The 19,878-nt window shown below is 35.4% G+C and overlaps 1 protein-coding gene across 1 annotated transcript in view; it reads right to left on the minus strand.

Moving 5' to 3' along the window:
- Positions 1-19,878, minus strand: part of LOC306958740 (nesprin-1-like) — a gene marked incomplete at both ends in the record, with an annotated part of 192,381 nt that overhangs the window by 34,854 nt on the left and 137,649 nt on the right. The window contains 12 exons of the mRNA XM_079550331.1: positions 2,006-2,107; positions 3,237-3,446; positions 4,109-4,267; positions 4,644-4,775; positions 5,575-5,725; positions 7,111-7,217; positions 7,775-7,909; positions 10,629-10,820; positions 12,454-12,627; positions 15,406-15,600; positions 17,562-17,723; positions 19,105-19,272. Coding sequence (XP_079406457.1) covers positions 2,006-2,107; positions 3,237-3,446; positions 4,109-4,267; positions 4,644-4,775; positions 5,575-5,725; positions 7,111-7,217; positions 7,775-7,909; positions 10,629-10,820; positions 12,454-12,627; positions 15,406-15,600; positions 17,562-17,723; positions 19,105-19,272 — 1,887 coding nt within the window. The remainder of the gene's footprint in view (positions 1-2,005; positions 2,108-3,236; positions 3,447-4,108; positions 4,268-4,643; positions 4,776-5,574; positions 5,726-7,110; positions 7,218-7,774; positions 7,910-10,628; positions 10,821-12,453; positions 12,628-15,405; positions 15,601-17,561; positions 17,724-19,104; positions 19,273-19,878) is intronic.

The following is a 19,878-nucleotide window of genomic DNA, read 5'->3' on the forward strand; positions in this document are numbered from 1 at the left end:
CAAAATCTTGTGAAGTTCCTGTTATTAATTATATACCTCAAGCACAAAAGGACAATTCTAACATCATCATAGAGTATTCTTTGTATTAGTACTTTTTCCTTTCACAACTGAGCACCAAGCAAACAACCATCACAGCAAGAATCCTGCAGAACAGCAAAAGAGCTTTGCACTGTTCCTTTAGAGGACTAGAGTAGGGCTAAGAATTAGAGTCAAAGAAAAGGAGTTGTACGTTCCCTTTTGCACTTGGGAAGCTATAGCTAAAGCACATATGTTGATGTTTACACATATACATGGGTGATCATTCAATTTTCTTTTTCTTCAATAGAAGCTGCAAGCAAAACAAGCTTTTTCAAACTAAGAGGTTTCTGTTGAATTCATGCATGTGAATTAAAAATGTAAATTAGACCCTTGTTAAGGTCTCTTTTTGGAAGCTACCTATCTATATGTTTATTCATAAGTGTAGGCCTCCTGACTTCCATTTAATGCAGAGCTGTGGTGGTGCAGTCCTTGCCCCCACAACCAGCCTGGTTATTATGCCCAAGGCCTAGTGCACACAATGAGGTAGAAAAGACCTTGTCCTTGGGAGTAAATAATAACAATCAAAGTTTCAACACTGGTGCTCAGAAACCTGGTAAAAGACATCTGGTTCGACAGAACTAATTCTAAGCTGTATGACTACGAGTCAATCCTCTTATTTCATAAATAGTAAGCAGCCTACAATATCCTTGGAAAGTTCTTGCAAACAGCTGGCTGCACTCCAGAATCTCCCCTTGAGTAGAGACATCTCTTGAGGTGTACAGAGATTCACTCAGGGTCTGGTGATGCTATGCAGACAAGTTTACTATGTTTATGCTATATTAGCCTAACCAATATTTCATCATAGATTCATTATGCACCCCCTACCCTCTATGTAGCAAATTGTCAAGAATATCTAGCTATTTTGGATCTTAAGTTGCTGTTATCATTGTTCAAGTTACCATCTCACACCTGTTTATATCAATAAACATCTTTCCATCCTCCTCTTACAAGTGAAGCGTGCAGTGCTTTAGTCTCCTTTCGCATCAAGAGCATGGACAACATAGTCACTCTAAATTTATGCTTCATTTACCTAATTTCCTTTGCTGATTAAATGCATTATTTCTATTTTTCCAATCACATCTCAAACAAACAAAATCCAATGCTTTTTAAATTTCCAAGTCTCATCAGCCAAAGTAGATTATCAGAAAAAAAAAAGAAAAAAAAAAAAGAGATTAATTTACGTTTGCTATTTTTGTTGTTTTCTTATTTGATAATTATACTAATAAAATAGGAGGTATTTTTTAACAGTAATGTTAAACATAGATAATGGGAAAGAAAGACACGTTGTCACTTTAAGTTATACATGAGACTTAAATTTTCTGCAGAATTTGAATTATCAGATATTTAAAACCCAAATATTTAAAACCCAAATACTTAAAACCCTGTTTAGTAGAAGGATGAGTCTCTTCTCCCCTGACACCTGCTGGTACCAAACAACAGTAGCTCTTGGGTAATGAGAAGCCTCTATGAAAAACCCCTAGCACACTTCATTGAATTCTCTCATTAGCAAAATAGAAACAAGGGGGAAAAAAAATATATTTTGTCATATTTTTAACTAATAATTCATCAGGCAATTCCTAATAAAGAGAATTACTGTCAAGATACCGCTATAAACAAGTGGAGAAGAAAATGCCTTTGATTTTTAATAATGCAAATAATTTTAAAACAACTTTAGGCCTCCTTTGGTTACATTGAAGTTATCTTTCTTTCAAGTAATGTATGCGTAACTGGGGATACAGAAACATATATTGTGTTTCTTTTCATTTATATATGTACACACAAATAAACTATTGCAAATACTAATATTCAAATATGTTATGTGAACTCATACATTTTCCCATACAAAGCATCTCTAGCATACATTTATACTCTAAATAGAAAGTTTACATCTTACTTATCTTGTCAAATAGAAGACAGTTGGTAATACCTGAATTTGTTCTGTTTCCGGTTTCTCAACTGCCTCTGCCAGTTTCTGTAGAACCAAGTATTTGCTATCAGCCAGTGAAGTATACAGGAGTTTCAGGTCGTTCTAAGGGAGACATCAAGAACAAGAAATTACAGTGAATCACTCCACAAAACAGTTTCAAAATATTCTAAGTTCCAAAACTTTTAAAGCATTACAATGTCACAGTATCAGCACTAAGGCGTAAAAACTATTCAAAATAGGAAGCATCATAATTATCCAATGCAAAAAATGCCACATTTCTCAAAGTACATAACTGGATGTAAGTGAGCAAAAAGCTAAAGCAACTATTATTCAAAACATAATCCATGAACATACTTCTGCTTTTTCTTTCCAGTGAGATGAGTCAGTCAGTTTTATTTAACAGAAATGTTACTCTTTTGTAGTTCATTCAATCACATTGCCCTCAAACAAGCTACATTACTTTTTTTTTTTAAGACAACCTGCTGCTTGTCTTAAACAACAACATAGAAAACAAGGCTTCACATTACAGGGTTAACTAAGCATTACAACTTTTACCAAGTATTTTTATAATTATTGCCATATACTCATTCCAACTGAAGTCCTAATATTGGTAAAATAGAAAATAATCACAACATTTTTTTTCTAAGACTGTCAGCATTATAAGGGTGGGCATTGTTGATTTTTTTTCCTGTTTTTTCATGTTTTTTTCATTAAAACAATGTTGGAAGCTTTATGTTTTAAGAATAAGATAGAAGCTGAAGGCCAATTAAGATCTGAACATATTTTTGAACTCTGAGAAGATCTGTAAATGCATACATTCCTTCACATTATTCTTTCTGTCTTGACATATAATTTCTCATAGAGCAATGGTACAGTGTAATAGTGGTCAGAAAGACAGGAATCAGTACTGCTTTAATTTTATCTCAGCTAATGAAAACTATGTACTCTATCATATGTGACATCGCAAAACTTTAGAGTGGAACTCTAGTTCAATTTATTGTAATGCCAACAAGGTGCAAAGGTAAGGCATGAATGATCCATTCCACCCAGCAAGGAGTTTAAATTTTGGATAATGATTTCTGTGCATAGTTCTAAGTGTTAGATTTTCAGAAAATCCTGAGAAAACTTGTCTCTCTTTTTGGTATCAAAATTCTCTTTGCTTTGAGAGTCACATTCTTTTTGCTCACATTCTACACATAACTTTGTTAATTCCTTCAGATGGGCATCATACCTTGAAGGCCATTATTTCCTGTAGCCTTTCTTTCATCTGATAGCTTCTCTGGTTTACTACAGACTCCAGTAAGGTCAGTCTTCTCAGGAGACAATCCAAAGTGTCTTCTATAACCTCCCTATTATCACCATTCTCAGGAAATATCTGAGTAAATAAATTCTTGTTCTTATCCACTTCTTCTGTTATGTCTTTGATTTCTTTGGCAAGAGACTGGTTTTGGAGAAAATAAAGTGACAATTAGATATTCTAGAAAGGAATCTAGTATACTGTCAAAATCACCATCAATTTTGCAGTGAGGTAGTAACATTTTAAAATTGGTAAAGACAAAGTTATGCAACTAAGAATATAACTTCTGACAGTAAAAACTTACTCTGAGAAAAACACATGACAAAAACAAGATTAACCTGCCCAAATGATCCCTCCCTCTGAATAAGAGGCTCAGAAAAAGCACATGCAGCTTCTGCCTTAACTGCTACATGAAAAAGCTTTTCTTTCTCCCTCAACTCTCATGTTGATAAGTTTGTACTCTTTCTATATCCAGAGCATTCCTCCCCTTTAATTTTCAGTTTCAAAAGGGTGGTGTCTGCTAATACTAAGAAAGAAGATAAATAGAGAAAAAAAAAAAAAAATAGAGAAAGAAGTCTTTGTTTAATTCTCTTCTGACCAGGCAAAATTTGGGTCAGATGCTGCTTTCTAAAACATCATCTATGCACTAAATAAAATTACTTCTAAAAGCAGCAGTACATAGCAGCTACAAAGAGATGACAGTGACATGTTATTTAAACAGGTTTCTAAAATTATCTTTCTAAACCATGACATAAAATGCTGCCTTACTGGAAATTAAAAGAAAGTCCAATTCATGAATTCTTTACCTCCTGTTTGCAGAGGTATGTTTCTGTTTCTTCCTCTGGCAGCAGAGCTGTAGCAACAAATACCTGTTCTTCCACACCATCTAGCCATAAGGAGGTAGATGCAACTCCATCATACAGCTTCTGTTCAAGATGAAGACTTTCCTTCTCCACCTGTCCAGTCTGAGTTAAAAGAAAAAAAAAAAAAAAACCCAGAGAAAAAGTACAAGATCCTCTCTCATTACAAAGAGATTGGTGAGGTACTGGAACAAGCTGCCCAGAGAGGTTGTGGATGCCCCATCCCTAGAGGTGTTCAAGGCCAGATTGGATGGGGCCCTGGGCAGCCTGGTCTAGTATTAAATGGGGAGGTTGGTGGCCCTGCTTGTGGCAGGGGGGTTGGAGATTCATGATCCTTGAGGTCTCTTCCAACCCTGGCCATTCTGTGATTCTGTGATTCTCTAACTTGGAAATGGCTAGATTTCCTTTGGGAGCTAGAAGAGTTCTCACTGTAAAGTGAGTTCTGCTGTAATACCAATGTAAAGACTGTTGAAATGATTACCTCAGATGACACATCTTCAAAGGCCTGATTTAGTTCAACCAATACTGGTGACACAGATGATTTCTCCTCATCCTGTCCATTCTCCTTATACAAAGGCAGTCCAGAAATCAGTCTATTTGGTCTGCTATAGATCTGCTGAGAGAAAAATATTAATCAGACTGCTTCTATAGCATGTAGGGCAAAAATTCAGCTATACAGATTCTACCTCCAACAGTGGATACAAAATAATGGCCCTTACATGACTGTTTCATCATGAATACTTTGTATAAAAGATAAATCAACAAGAAATTCAATTGAAGTGTAAAATAAGTAACTGCTTTTTATTTTAATTAATTGTTATCCAATGAATACAAGACATTCATATAATTGAAATTTGATTTTAATATCATATAAAGAATATCAGGCCTGGGACTTTTGACAGTAAAATACAGGATGTACATTAGCACATGCCTTGTAGTGTATCTATCTTCTTTGATTAGTCCCTGTTTCTTTCAGTAAAAATTCTGTGGCTGAAATCACTTGGGTCTTCATCAAATACCAACAATTGTCAAAGAACAAAGAACAAAAATTTAACTAATAACCTCAACCTGAAAATATCGGTTTTTTTCCTAAGTTGTCATGAGAGTTCTGGCCAAGTTTATAAGGACAATTTATTACACATCACCCTGAACTACATAAATAGATCAAAATTTTGTCTAATTGTCTAATTAATTTTAATTTAATTCACTTATAGCAATGTAATTAAAATTACTGAACAAAAGCAATGCTAGTGGCAATATTTAAAATTTTTTTAAATTACACAAAAAGAAAATGTTCCATGTTCTCCACTTTATCAGCATCAACTTAATGCATTTGCTATGCACGTACTTTAGCTTATGTTGTGATAATTCTTTTCACAGAGAAAACTCAAGGAGAAATTAAAAATAACTACCATTTGCTCTTGTTCCAAAGTTTTCTGGAGAAGCTTCTGCTTGGTACTGAATTTGTGGTTCAGGCTTTCCCATTTTATCTTCAGCTGTTGTTCGGGAGATGATTTCTCACCTTCCAAGCACAGTTCTTCAGAGAGCTTTTCAGGGTTCTCACTATAATGGGAAAATACAAAAAGTTTCAACAAAAACAAAACTTATAATACTGTAGTGTTTATATCCTCTTTCAGTTCAGAAATTCTACTTTAAAGTTAAATGCTACTTTTTATTTTTTTTCCTTGTATTTGTTTCTCCGGGTATTAAAATAAGGCTGGTTGTAACAGGAAGTTATTCTTCGTAGATGAAGTAAAATGTATTTTTTAATATGCTGTTTAGAGCTGTGGTTACTCTGATTAAATCAGAACCCCTAAAATAAGCTGAGAATATATTGCATTGAAATGCAACCTTTAAACAAGTTTTATTTCAGTGCTTGAAATAAAAAAATATTTTATCTGTCTCCTTCCTCCTCTCCCCTCCTGACATGCAAGTAGAACTTTGATTAGTACAGGACAAGCATAAGAATTCACCTTTGGTAAACAGTGAGTTAAGCTGAACATTTTCAGTTTGATTACTTTTTTCTATAATATAATATCAAGTCACAGAGGGCAGCCTCAGACAGAGGGAGATTCAAGTACTTTCAATATTATAAGAAGAAAACACATTGAATTATTAAAAACGCTGAAGAAAATAATAAATGCATTCTCCATGTGTAAGTCTTGGTTCCCCTGCCTCATGAACCACCTTCATGTTCAAGAAAAATCAAGGAAAAAGATAAAAAGAAATCAAGGAAAAAAAAAAAGATAGGAAGAAATCAAGGAAAAACTAAAACTCTTGATTCTCAAGCTGATAATCTTCCTCCTGGTTTCCTCTTTCCAAGACCTGGCCCCTGCTGCTTCCTCAAGGTCTGTGTTGGCAGTAAGCAGCTATTTTCTTCCACCTCCTCTAAAGCAGAGATGAGACTTTTAAAGACAATTACTTCCCTGGAATGGTTAATTGAGCAAGAAATTATAGAGCAGAAATGAAATTCAAAACACACAAGGCTATTAAAAGAAAAACATTCTCTAACTCAATGCAAAATAAAATTCAGCAGTGAGCATCTCATCTAGGAATATTTGCTTAGAATGACAAAACAACAATTTTGTTGTTGTTTTTTTCACATAGATAACAGCTATTATTCACATACTAATGCTGGACCAGAAAGCAATAGTAACTAATCTACTATTTGTCTAATGAATCCTAATAATTTGCAATTTTAACGTGCTTTTTCATAGTAAAAGGAATTTCTGAACATTGGAAGAGATCTATTAAAACAAAACAGTTTATGTTACTGTATTATCAGAACTCTCAATTATAAACCAGGACTCTAGTGTCCTGAGTGACATATAAAAATGACAGAACAAATACGAGAGAATTATATATGGAAGAGGAACATAAATAAAAGAGTGACAAGGGATATAGTCAAATAAATTTATTTCACAGAAGAAAAAAACATTAAAACATACCTTATACATAAGCCTTCTGGAATACCATGCTGTGTTAGAATTTCTTCGCCACGGCATGCTACTGACCGAAGCAAATTCTTCTGCTCTTCCAGTTCTTGTTCCAGCTCCTAACATAGCAAACAAACCTCAAACAGATTGCTTTTGCATTTGAAAGATATATCAAATAAAGACAGCTGAACTATTTCTGATACAGATTACTTGACCACCTAAACTAGCACGAAATCTCCACTCAGGGAGACAGAAAAATTATGGATACATAAACTGGATTGTTGAACTAATTGACTAATGTCCTGCAGTTCCTGGAATCTAAGCCATTGTGAATGCCTGTGCATCATGCAAAATAATATATCATGTGATATGCATATTTGTTGCTACTATAAGGACAGTATTAATACTTTCAATAAATACCACCATCTCCTTACAGTAGCTTAAAGAACTAATTCAGTGTAATTATTCTGGTACACAATGGAAGTATAGAGTGAGTAAATGAGTTGACCACAATCATACAGGATGTCTAGTCTCTCTGGCTGCTACAAATGTAACACAATACACAATTACAGGAACAGTGGACAAGGAACAGTGTAAAAAAGATTCACCAATAAGAATGCCTCAAGTGTATTGTTAAATATAAGCTAAAGATGGAAGTAAAATTCAAAACACCAACTTTCTGTTGCTGTAGAGTGCTCTGCTGTTGCTGCGATCGAGTAGTTCTTGCTTGCGCCAGCCATTCTTGGACACTGGGACTTTGTGAGGAAACCAAATCCAGATTGTTCTCCTCCTTTTCTTGTAGTGATCCCTGCTTTAAGAAAAAGAAATAGTTTAAAAAAAAAACAACAAAACTCTTGTATAGGTTGCATGTCCAGCTCACTGTCTGAAAATTACATGTACGCCATCTTCCAACACTCATAAATTCTGAAGTGAGTTATGATTTCAGATTTCTGACCTTCACTACAATGAAAGAATGCTGTTTATCATTCTGGCAAATTTTGTTTATCAGTAAGTACAGAACTGAATCTATGGTTGGCAGAAAAGCAGAGAAGCATTTAACAGGCTATTATAGGACATAAACATATATAAGACAAGTATACAAGTAAGGAAGTAAGAGAGAAAAAGCACAACATGTTATATCAGAAAAATTAAGGAAAAAGACCCTTCACTTAGAACTTCTATCAATATTTTTCTAATGTGAGTGACTAGACAAGCCCTCTGCATGAGCACAGCAGAAGAGAACACACAGCTTAGGGTTTCCAAGAAGTGATTTATTAACTCCTTCAGTTCTGAAATCCATGTTGGCTGTAAATTTAAATTATTTTAAATGGCAGTGTGATTAAATGTAGGAATTTCAACGCATCAGACCAATTGATAGAGACAAACCTGTAGGTCTAGCTATGTGAATCAACACACATCCCTGGATATGTTTAATGCTATTCTCAGTACACAATTACTACTGAGTTTGCATTTTTTTTTTTTTTTGCTTGTTTGTTTTTTCTATGAAAAATGACCATCATTTATCAGGAAAGCTAAAATTGTTAAAGGAAATCACAGAATCTTACGCTGGTTACAAAAAAGCCTTTTGCTACAGGAATAACAGATTTGCAGAAATTCTGCTTGAAGGAAAATATAGCTTGGTCTTTACTATACTCTGGTCATGCAATGCAACATCAGAGCATTTGCTGTGTACAAGCTTGTCTATGCTTCCAGGAAATTACAAGGCGATACCATGTCTAAAGAAGAGTGCATGTTTCTTATATGCATGACCAACAATGCTGTTATCATGTAATATTTTTCACAGTTAATGACAGCTAGAAATTAGAGTTAGGGTTTTGTTTTTTTTTTTTTTTGTTTTGTTTTTGTTTTTTTTTTTTGTCTATCTCATCTCAGAGCCTCACTCCATAGGAAATATAATAAGAAATATAAATATAACAAGATAAAATAAAAATAAAAATAAATAAATAAATAAAAATAAGAAGTTTTTTGCCTGTTTAGGAAAAAAAAACAAAAAACAAACAAACAAAAAAACACTATAAAAGAAGGGCTAGCATTCAGGAAGACAGAAGCTACATTGTATATTCTAGTTGACTGAGAAATAATTATATTTAATTCAATATCCTCTTCTGATCCAATAACCTCTAAGATCATCCCATTTGAAAATGTAGGTGTTTCACTGTCCAAATCTATTTTCTTCTATAATCCCTAGGTGAAGTCTAAAAAATTGCTTGCAATGTAGAAAGAAAATTTTGCATGCATGTAGTACCTTAAATAAGTCATATTCTGCATCTGGGAATTATTCTGTTACTATTATAGATATTAGAAAAACATCGAAAAATCTGTTTTATAAATTAAAGTAAGTTAAATGGCACCATCATATTTTAAAATACAGCAGCAAAGGTTATTTTGATTGCATGTAATATACCTGAATTCAGTATTAAATTCCCACATGCCACTGATAACATTTTTCACTCACCTAAATATATGTAAGAATAGCATAACATTGAAGATTGGGTTAAGCATCTCCTTACTGTTCTTAGGTCAAAATATTAAGCACATTGTGTATTGCCTCAATCTTAGAAGCAATAACAATAAACACTTATGTTTTTTTCCTTTTTTTTCTTTTTTTTTTTTTTTGTTCCCTTGGTTTTGCTCAAGCTATCTCAGACTTTATAGTTACTCAATTGCTAAAAATAGTTCCTAGCACATTAAGTGACTTTTCAAGCTAACCTCTCAGTAGAATTTAATCTGCATTACAAGCCAGAAATCTTTGAAGCTTATCACATTTAATTTGCACAGCAAAGCCCAGAGAAGAAGTAAAGGAAAATGGGGGAGGAGGGGAATGGGTGTGCCACAACAGAGCAAATTCAAAACCAGAAAGTCACATTACATGACTGGATCTCATGCATGCATTCACTTCTCCACATGCTAATTTAACCTGAAGAGCGACTAAAACAATTGTTAAATAAAATTAACCAGTTGCAATAAGCAAATCAATGCTTCTCAGAATAGAAACATAGGATAAGATTGAGGTTACATGTTTCTACAATATTTTGTGCTGTGTAACGATTTCACTGAGTATATACCATATTTAAAGGTCTTTTGTTACTTGATGCTATCTATAGTGCTGTGCACAATGCATACATGGAAGCACATGTTCAGGATTTTTCTTCTGTTGCAACAAGGGATCCTGCCTTAGTGAATATGCAATCTAAAGTGACTTTCAACAGGAACAGAGTATATTTAGACTATTCAGAGTATATTCAGTATATTCATCTACCTAGTTTATAATTATCTTTTAAAGGCAGACAGTGAAACTCTATAGCTTCATCATGAAGCAGTGCTCGAAATGACAAGCTAAATTTTGCTAGGCAGTACCTTATTTTGGAGTGTAATTCCATTTACTAATTAAAGATGAATATCTCAAAATAAATCAGTAGAGTATTTTCACTCCTTTTCCCCATTTCATTACACTGCCATGATATCCCTCAAACTCCTACCCACTGGGACAACTGCAACAAGCCGCTTACCTGAATGTTGATCTGTTTATCATGGAGAACTTTCTGCAGCTCCAGAAGACTGCCCTTCAGTGTCCTGAGCTTCAAAGCCAGCTGCTCTGCCTCATCCTTAGTGTGAGCTTTCCCTTCCATAAGCAAGTTCTCGTTGTGCACAGAAAGCTCTGACAAGGCCACCACCTTCTGTTCTATTTCAACCAGCATGTTCTGCAGCAGCAAAAACAAAGAAGCAAATTCATACATTTTCCAGCATCTCACTTCTCCTGGCAAGGAGACCTGTGGCCTACCTCACCTGCTGGAAAGCTAACAGCAAGTCAGTTCTTCATTACTTTTCTTTCCAGTCCCTTTCAAAGTCCTTATGAAAACATTTACAAACATCTGCATTTGTCATTTTTGTTTGCAGCCTTTTTTTCAAAATTGGTAATTGAAGAGTTGTTTGAAACATAAGATTTGTTGCAGATGAGATGCTACTTATTTTCACATTAATGGTAAATGGTGGCTAAGATGATAGTCTGACATCCATAATGTCAAGGAATAGAGCACACACAGAGTTACTTCTTTCCTCTTCTCCCACGTGCATTTAGTGAAATGCTTCCTACCTCCTCCTATGTGTTGCTCTGGCTGCATTGATAAGCTTCTCGGTGTTTGCTCTTTCTGATTGGTGCATGATGGACTTAAGGATTTCTGAATAATCCTCTTTAGTCTAAAGAGAGACTTAAAGTGACAAATCTCTGGCATGTTTATTCTCAAAAGCTACTTTATTGTTGCTCCATTAACCATTCACGTATTACAGACATGGTACATATTTTATTCTTCCAAATTCAAAGCTCATACTTGCTCAAAAACCCAGACTGATATCAGTTTTTTTCCACTGCTCACTGAAGGAATGTGTGCAGGATAAGATGTCTCTTAAATCTGGAAAAAAAAGTAGGAATTAAAAAAAAAAAACTTACTGTATCAAGATTTTAAAAATCAGTTAAAAAACTGAAGTACTAACTCTTGCCAGAGTCACGTATCTTAGAGATTATGTTTAAAAAAAACATTATTGCTTTGTTCAAATTCACAAGTATACAGAGTGAAAAGGGGTCCTTAGTCTCCATCTGCCTTTTCTCTGTCTTATTTCAACTGTAATGTTCATACAGTTCTGAACTTTTCTTTAAGAAAAAGAAAATCCCCATTCATTTGTGAATTTGGATGACATGGCTTCAAATCTTTTCAGTAAAAGCATGTGCAGTTGACTTTTACTGCAGTAAGATTTTCCTCACTGGTTTTGATATTGTGTTGATTAACATTAAAATCATAGAAGTAATAACTACTGATGATTAATTTTTTATTTGGAGTGTAGGTAGGAATTACTCCTACAGAAAGCACAGCACTGTCCCAGCCACCAATGCTAGTGGAAGTGTGTTCTTCATCTGGAAAAGGAGGAGCAGGAAAGTACTGCAGGTGTTTTCACATGTATCAAGTGAGCTGCTCAACATCGCCAGTTTGGGAGGAGCAAAAACAGTAAGACAAACACATGGCCCTTAAAGCAAAACAAACAATTCCTCTGAAAAATAACATGCTTCAAACATTCTTGCAATATGAATTTCTTGTCTTCCTACTGTTATGTTAACATGTGCTTTGTAAATCACTGTTTGCAATCTTTAAGAAGAAACGAAGAAGTCTTTTATTTCACAAGTAATTGATGAAACCAACTGAATATATATGGGGTGCTGAGGAGTTCAGAAACTTTCCCTCTGCTAGTATACTGACTCACTCCACCCAATAATAATGTTAATGCTTACTATGAAGTTATGCCCTCCCTCTTTATCTAAGCACTACAGACTGATAATTTTACCTGACAATCTACCAGCTGAGCTTCCATATCCATAGGTTCCTCAGCAGTAAGGAGAGTATTGTCCAGCGTTGCACGGGTATTGAGTAGCCAGTGGTCAAGCTCATCAGCTTCACAGCGGTACCTTTGAAGAGTCTGTTCTTGTCGCTGTTCTTCCAGTTGCTCACTTAGTTTTTCCTAGAGGTATAAATTATAGCAATTTTTTACTTTTCAAGAGGAATACACCCTATCAATCACTTTAATTTTTTGTCCCCTATCCACTCCCATCTCTCACAACTTCTATGTAGTATTTTTTTAAGCCACGATAAGTATTGTTTCTTGTAAGTTGAAAACTTCACAAGATATTACCGAACATGTTTTTTGATGACTTAAACCCTGTTTCAGGTAAGTCAGCATCCCACAGCCCAGACATCCTGACTCCTATCTGTCAGATATGGATTTGAAAAATTGTAGAATAGCTGGTCCCAGAGTTAGTGGTCTGTGACGTAAGGTCTGGTTGATGTCAAGTAACTAATTGTGTATGTAGGGGTCAAGACTCCTTGAGCCCTGTTTAACATCTTCATAGATGATCTGGATGATGAAAGCATGTTCCAAGTGTGTTTGCCCATAACAAAACTGTGAGGAATGGCTGACACATCAGAGGATCGCATCCAGAGGGACCTTAAAAGACTGGAAAAAGTACTTGACAAGAACTTCATGGAGCTCAGCAAAGAGAAGAGCAAAGCCCCACAGGCTGGGGAGGGATGACTCCATGTAGCACTGCATGCTGGGGACCGATCAGCTGGAAAGCAGCTTTACAGAAAAGGACCAAGAGGTCTTACTGAGCACCAATTTGAACATAAATCAACAACATGCAAAGAGGGCTAATGGTAAATTGGGCCACATTAGCATCTGTGTTGCCTGAAGATTGAGGGAAGCAATCCTATTCCTCCACTCAGCCCTGGTGAGGCCACAGCTATTGTGTCCCATTCTGTACTTCAGCACAAAGTATATATGGAGCTATCGGATAGAGAAAAGGGGATTTCAGAAATAAGAAACAACTAGAATGAGACAGTCAGAGGATGTTTATATGTATCAGATAGTGTGTGATCTGAGTATGACACAAGTGGTGTGCAATGAGGGGTGGAGATTATACTGGGTTTGGCATGGATGGAGTTAACTGTCTTCACAGCAGTCTGTACAGTGCTGATTCGTATTTATGACTAAGACAATGTTGAAAATACACCAATCAGTATTTGGCTGCTGGCCAAGATCAGCCCACCACACTTCTGTTCACGAACCCACTTCACAGATCTGAGCTAAAACATCCTGTTTTTAAAATAAATCATCCAATCTACTTTGATGAGCTGAGTACACATGCAGTATGAAAATGCAGACCTATATACGCAGGGTAAAATCTTTACAAAGGAAATCATCTGTACAGGTTTTCTGATTGCCTAATTTTTATGGGGAAGTTATTAGAAAGTTTGAATAATTTAAAGAATAATGCTAAGTAAGAAGTATCCCAGGCAATTAAGAATTGAAAGTTCTCAAAATTTGGTTATTTACACTAACTCTACAGAAAAAAAAAAAAATAATAAATATTGCTAATCCACACTCAACAGCAAACTGTTTTCATTTCTTATTCTAGCTCTATTTCCAAATCCTTGAAACTTCCTGCAAGATTTTGTCTGTGAAACCAGAGCTATATAAAATGTACATTAAATTACTGAGTACTGGCTACATACCATATTTCTATTTCTTAGTCAAGAATATTGGAGTATACTTCTGCTAATGTACCAAGATAACCGTAGAATCCTAATCATATTTAGGTGTAGTGTTTGACTTATGTTTTTTCTTACAATTATTTACTATCTTCTCCTAAGTGTCATCAAGATTATGTATGGAGCCAAAGCTACAAACAGTAAGATCCTTATTCTATTTTGAGCTTTTTAATTTTAAATTAAAAGGCATTTTTACTTCTGAGAAGAAAATTTCTATATTAAGAAAGGTATTTCCTAAGAATATGTTCACTACCTGAAGTTACTGCACAGGACTAATGCAGCTGATCCACCCCATGACTCCTCTGTAATCCTCTGTAACCCAGGTAAATCTACAGAGCCAACTGTCAGCCTCTCTTCAAGAATCTGTTGATAATAGAAATTATAAAGGCAGCAGTTGCTGCATTTATGATTTCATTGTTTCTATTCTTAGAAATACAGCAGTAAATCTGCCCTGCAGCATTCAAAGTAACAAGCATGTACCAAGCTTCAGCATGAATACATTTTCTCACCAGTATAATACACACCTGCTGCTTAACACACAACATTCCTACATGTAGCAATTGAAAAACAAACAACAAACAAACAAAAAAACCTATAATTTTTGTGCCAAAGATAAAGAAATAAAGAAGCATATTTTCCACTATAACAGTTTGTGTGCACATCACTGAGAAGATGAGCATAGACAACAATGCAGCAGTTTAGAAGAGGTATTACTTCAATGCTTTAACTTTCCCACTTCTCTTGTCTCCCAGCTTGGAGAAGTGACTGCTCAAGTTTCAGCTTCAATGTAGATAACCGTTTTTTATACTTGCATTACTTCTTTTAAACAACAAATACCAAGAAAATAAAGCACCTATTGAGAAAATGTCAAAGAAGACATTAAATATATATATATATAAATATGCACAATAAATATATATATAAATATATATAAAATATATATAAATATATATATATATATATATATATATATATATATATATGCACAATGAATTTCCAAGTTCCACCTAATATTTTAACGAAGAAGAGATGGCACAAGAAGATTAGTAATATACTAGTGAATGGAATTGTGAGAAAGAAAATGAGTTCTTTTAATTAGAAGCATTCAATGGTGACTAACATCTTTGGTCAAAAGTGGCCCACAAAATCTGGAATGTAATCCAAAAGAGACTCTTCTAGAGTTTTCTGGTACCTCTAATAGCTGCCTTTTTCCTGATGCCTTCATTCGAATTGTGGCCATTCGCTCTGCCAAGACCGTGAGAGTGGACTGCAGTGCCAGCTGGTCAGCAGCTTCTGCATCCAGTGATTCTGAAACCAGCTCCTGTGCTAATGATGTCTGAAGCTCGGTGATTTCTTCTTGTAACATTAGAATCTCATCCATCAAAGCCTATTTAGAAATGAGGGCAAATAAACTGGTTGTATCACTCAACAGAGAGAAGAAGGTATCTAAGGATGCATATCTTTTATATTAAAGACAAATTGTCCAAGGGAGCATGAGGAATACAACATAGTACAATATATCACTGTTGGATTTCATTACTTATCTCAAATTTCAAACAATTCCTTCTAGTGATTTTTTGTAAATACTATATATACAAGTTTGCTCTTTCAGCAAACTTTCTGAAGGGTATTCAAGTAGATACTGCCAAGATAATGAGTGAGTGTGTGAGAGAGAAACACTTCAGTATGAGTTGATTTCCAGGCAGAGATTTACTAACTGGACAAATAGCTTTCAAGAATATCCACAAACATTCAGAGATGAACTCCATGATATTCTTATCATAGTTTTTAGCCTAGATAGATACCTAAGAAAGGATGCTGCATTACCAATCTCTTAGAGCAGTTTACTTTCATGTCTACGAATACATTTGGTGCTCAGGACATCATGCAGTGCTGCAATAGCCAAATGTTATCCTTTAAAAGTCACAGGGTTCGTAAGGAAGACCCCATCAGACAGTTCCGAGCTATCAGAATTCTTAGATGGTTACAACTTTGGTGTATGTCTAATTACTGATTGATCACTTGATAAAGAACAATTGAAATGAACTTGCAGCTCTATTTTGCACTTGCATACAGTACTAACTCAATTTTCCTACATCTGGAGCAAGGGAATGACCAGAGTGCAATTTAGACAGCATCATGACAGAACTGTTTCTCATTCAATGTATTATTTCAGGAAGTCTTTTGTAACATGTTGGCACTTCTTCACAAGGATGCGTACTCTGATGAACAACTTTGCAAGCAAAACCAACATATCACATCAGACCTTTAACATCCCTAACATATTTTAGTGTAATTATTTGAAAGTAAAAATTGCAAAATACCAGAACAAACATCTTACATTTTCATTGCAAACAGTGAAAAGAAAATGAATCAAGCTGAGAAGCCTAGTCCATATTTCTTTTTAACTAACCAATTTTGAAATGGCTTAGTGTTGCAATTATACATGTAACAGTGGTTGAGATCTGTGGCGGTTTCATCCTTCTCCAGCCCACATGGATGGACAGAAAGATAGTGTAAGCTCTTCAACAAAATTTTTCACGGTTCTTTGCATTCTGAAGATAAACATCTATTAGGGAAATAATCTGTGTTTTAATGAATGCAGATATTTTATTAGTTTGACACTGAGAATCCAAAAATGAAGCCTTACAAAATGAGTCAGAATTAGAAAATGTTTTCCTCTAGCATCAAAACTGATAAAGTAAATTTCAGCATAATAGCTTGCTTTTACTCTGTCAGTAATGCTGTTACTAACAATCTGAAGAGGAAAACCTGGTCGGTGAATGAAATTACAGTATTTTACTTCAAATAATTACAGTATTCCCTTATTATTAAGAGATCAACGTTATTAAGACAGCATTTTTTAAGACTTCCCTTGGGACAAAATTTTTTATGTTTTTTGGATTGTTTGTTTTGTTTAACAAAGCAAAAGTTATATTAAGACAAATACAATTTGTCTGTATGGGTTATGATCTCAGTAATAGTGAGAATGGTACAAATAGTCTATATATACTAGCATATATTCATATGCTAATAGCAGTATGCTGAAAATCATGTGTGTAGGTGTCACTGAACCCAATTTTTGACAATACATTTTGTCAAAGTCAAACTCATAATCAATTCTTAATTCTTTTTTAAAGCTTCTTTTTAAAAAGAATCCCTATTACAACCTCTTCTGAAGAGGAGGAAGTCTACAAAGGCAAGACATATGGAGTGAATGTAGATTAATACAGCTATTGTATATTTCTGAGTCATCTGACCACAAAGAATAGTGCCATCTAACAACAAAGAAACCTAAAGATACACGAATGCACGGTCTCACTTTATTTCTCATGTATAAGTCTTTACCTGATGTTCAGCCATCTGGCTCTCTGGACTTTTGGCTGGTTCCAGACTCTCATTCAGTTTCATCTCAGTAGTCTCCATTTTTGTAGATATAGACTGTAGCGTGTCCTGATATTTCTGTTGACGCTCAAGAGCTTCATAAAGTGTGCGCTGCTTTTCACTTATCTGAAGGGAAATAAGAGGTATAAATACTAGCCTCTGATGAAAAACTGCAGAATTTTAGAGGTTGGCAGGGACCTCTAGAAATCATATAGTCCAAGGTCCCTCCTAAAGCAAGTTTCCCTGGAAAAGCTTGCACAGAAACATGTTCAGGAGGTTTTTGAATATCTCCAGTGAAGGAGACTTCACAACATCTCTGGGCAGCCTGTTCCAGTGCTCTATAAATTCCATAGTAAAGAAGTTTTTTCTAACATCCAAATGGAACTGTTCCAGTTAGTGTCAGTAGCCCCTTCTTCTGACACCAGGCACCATCGAAAAAAAACTTGGCCCACCCATTTAACTCTCATCCTTTACATATTTATAAGCATTGATAAGATCTTCCCTCAGCCTTCTTTTCTCCAAGCTAAACAGTTCCAAGTCACTCTGTCCTTTCTCGCAAGGGAGATGCTCCAGTCCCCTGCTCATCTTTGGAGCCCTCCACTGGACTTTCTCTAGCATTTCCCCATCTTTCTTGAACAGGAACCGAGTCTAGAACTGAACTCCAGATGTGGCTTCATCAAGGCAGAGGGGGAGGAGAACCTCCTTCGATCTGCTGGCCACAGTCTTTCTTAATAAACGCCAGTATAATGTTGGCCTTCTTGGCCACAAGGGCACACTGCACACTCATGGATTTTCTTTCTCTTCTGCTTCATACGTCTCTAGGCTTATGAGACCAAAAAGACTTGCACAGTCAGTTTTTGAAAGTATATACTATAAAGAAAACCAACCGCATTAAAATTATTTATCTGTTTAAACACCATCAGTCGAATTCTGTGACTGAAAAAAGCTGCTTTATTCAAGAGGGAAACCTTATGGACATTCTCAGGCATTCTAGATTTTATGCACTCAAACATATGCATGCATACCACTTCATAGAGCTAAAGTTCTTAATATTCTATAATAGCTACTGTATCTTTGCAAAGAGTTAAGATTTATAGCACGTAATCAAAAGTTGAGCCATTTTGATACAATACCACCTGACTATACTACACTATTATGCAAAACTGTATTAAGCTGACTCAGTATTTGGATGAATTGGATGTTTATGCCAATATTTTCAGCATGATTTAAGTACCATTTTAGGTTGTGGAATACAGTCTGAAAACAGCTAGCATTTCTGAAAGCACCTATCGATATTAATGACTTATTTTTTTCTTAATGGAGGCCCATCCTGCACAGGCTTTCAAAGAAAAAACAAAGACAATGTAGTACAGTCTTGCAACTGACAATTCTTGTTGCCCCACAAAAAGTCAAGAACTTCAGAAGAAAATACTAGCTAGGCAAGTTCATTATATTTTATTCCTCACAAGTAAGCCAATTGTTTTAAGCCCTCCAGATGCAGACTTACCACATTCTTCAGTGTTTCCCAAGAACGCTGCAAATCATCCAATTTGGCACTAGCAGCTGATTCTAAGCCTGGTTCATAAAACTCTTGGGTGGCTGAAGTGCTGGGCTGAATTTTAGCAGCTTCTGTTTGCAACTGTTCAGCAGATAGGGCTTGGTAATATGCAATGTCCTACAAGCATAAAGCATATAATCGCACTTTCGAAATGAAAGACAGTGTATAACAACATCCCTTCACATACTGATTCATTACATATGTGCAGAAATCAAGTCACTCCTCAGGCACAGTCACTTTCTTGGGCTCTCCTAACTGAATCTGCAGAGCACAAAGAATGTCACCTGCCCCAGAAAACAGAATGTCATCCAGCAGCTGCATAGGTATGTTTTTTCATTTTCTCCCCTTCTCTGGAAAATGAAAAGATGTGAGCTCAGGTCATCTGCTTCCTTGATGGACATTTTTACAATTGAAGTGCTGTAGAAGCACTGCTGTTTATAAGGGAAGGCAGCTGCCATGACTGTATTAGAAAGACAACTCTACCTTACGTCTCTACCTTTTCAAAGACTCTCCAGAGAACCATAAGACCCAAGAACGGACTGCCTAAATCGGTTTAATGAGGTATCTCTTCAGAAACATATTGAGAATCTAGAGAAATTAGATGAAGGCTTTAGTGATATCCAGGAGACAACAAAGAATAGGTAACAAAGAATAGGTTACCTATTCTTACACATAGCACAGTATTCAGGACATTGAGCTCAGAGTTTTTGACTCTGACCGTAA

This window comes from Tetrao urogallus (genome assembly GCF_951394365.1).
Source record: "Tetrao urogallus genome assembly, chromosome: 2".
NCBI lineage: Eukaryota > Metazoa > Chordata > Aves > Galliformes > Phasianidae > Tetrao > Tetrao urogallus.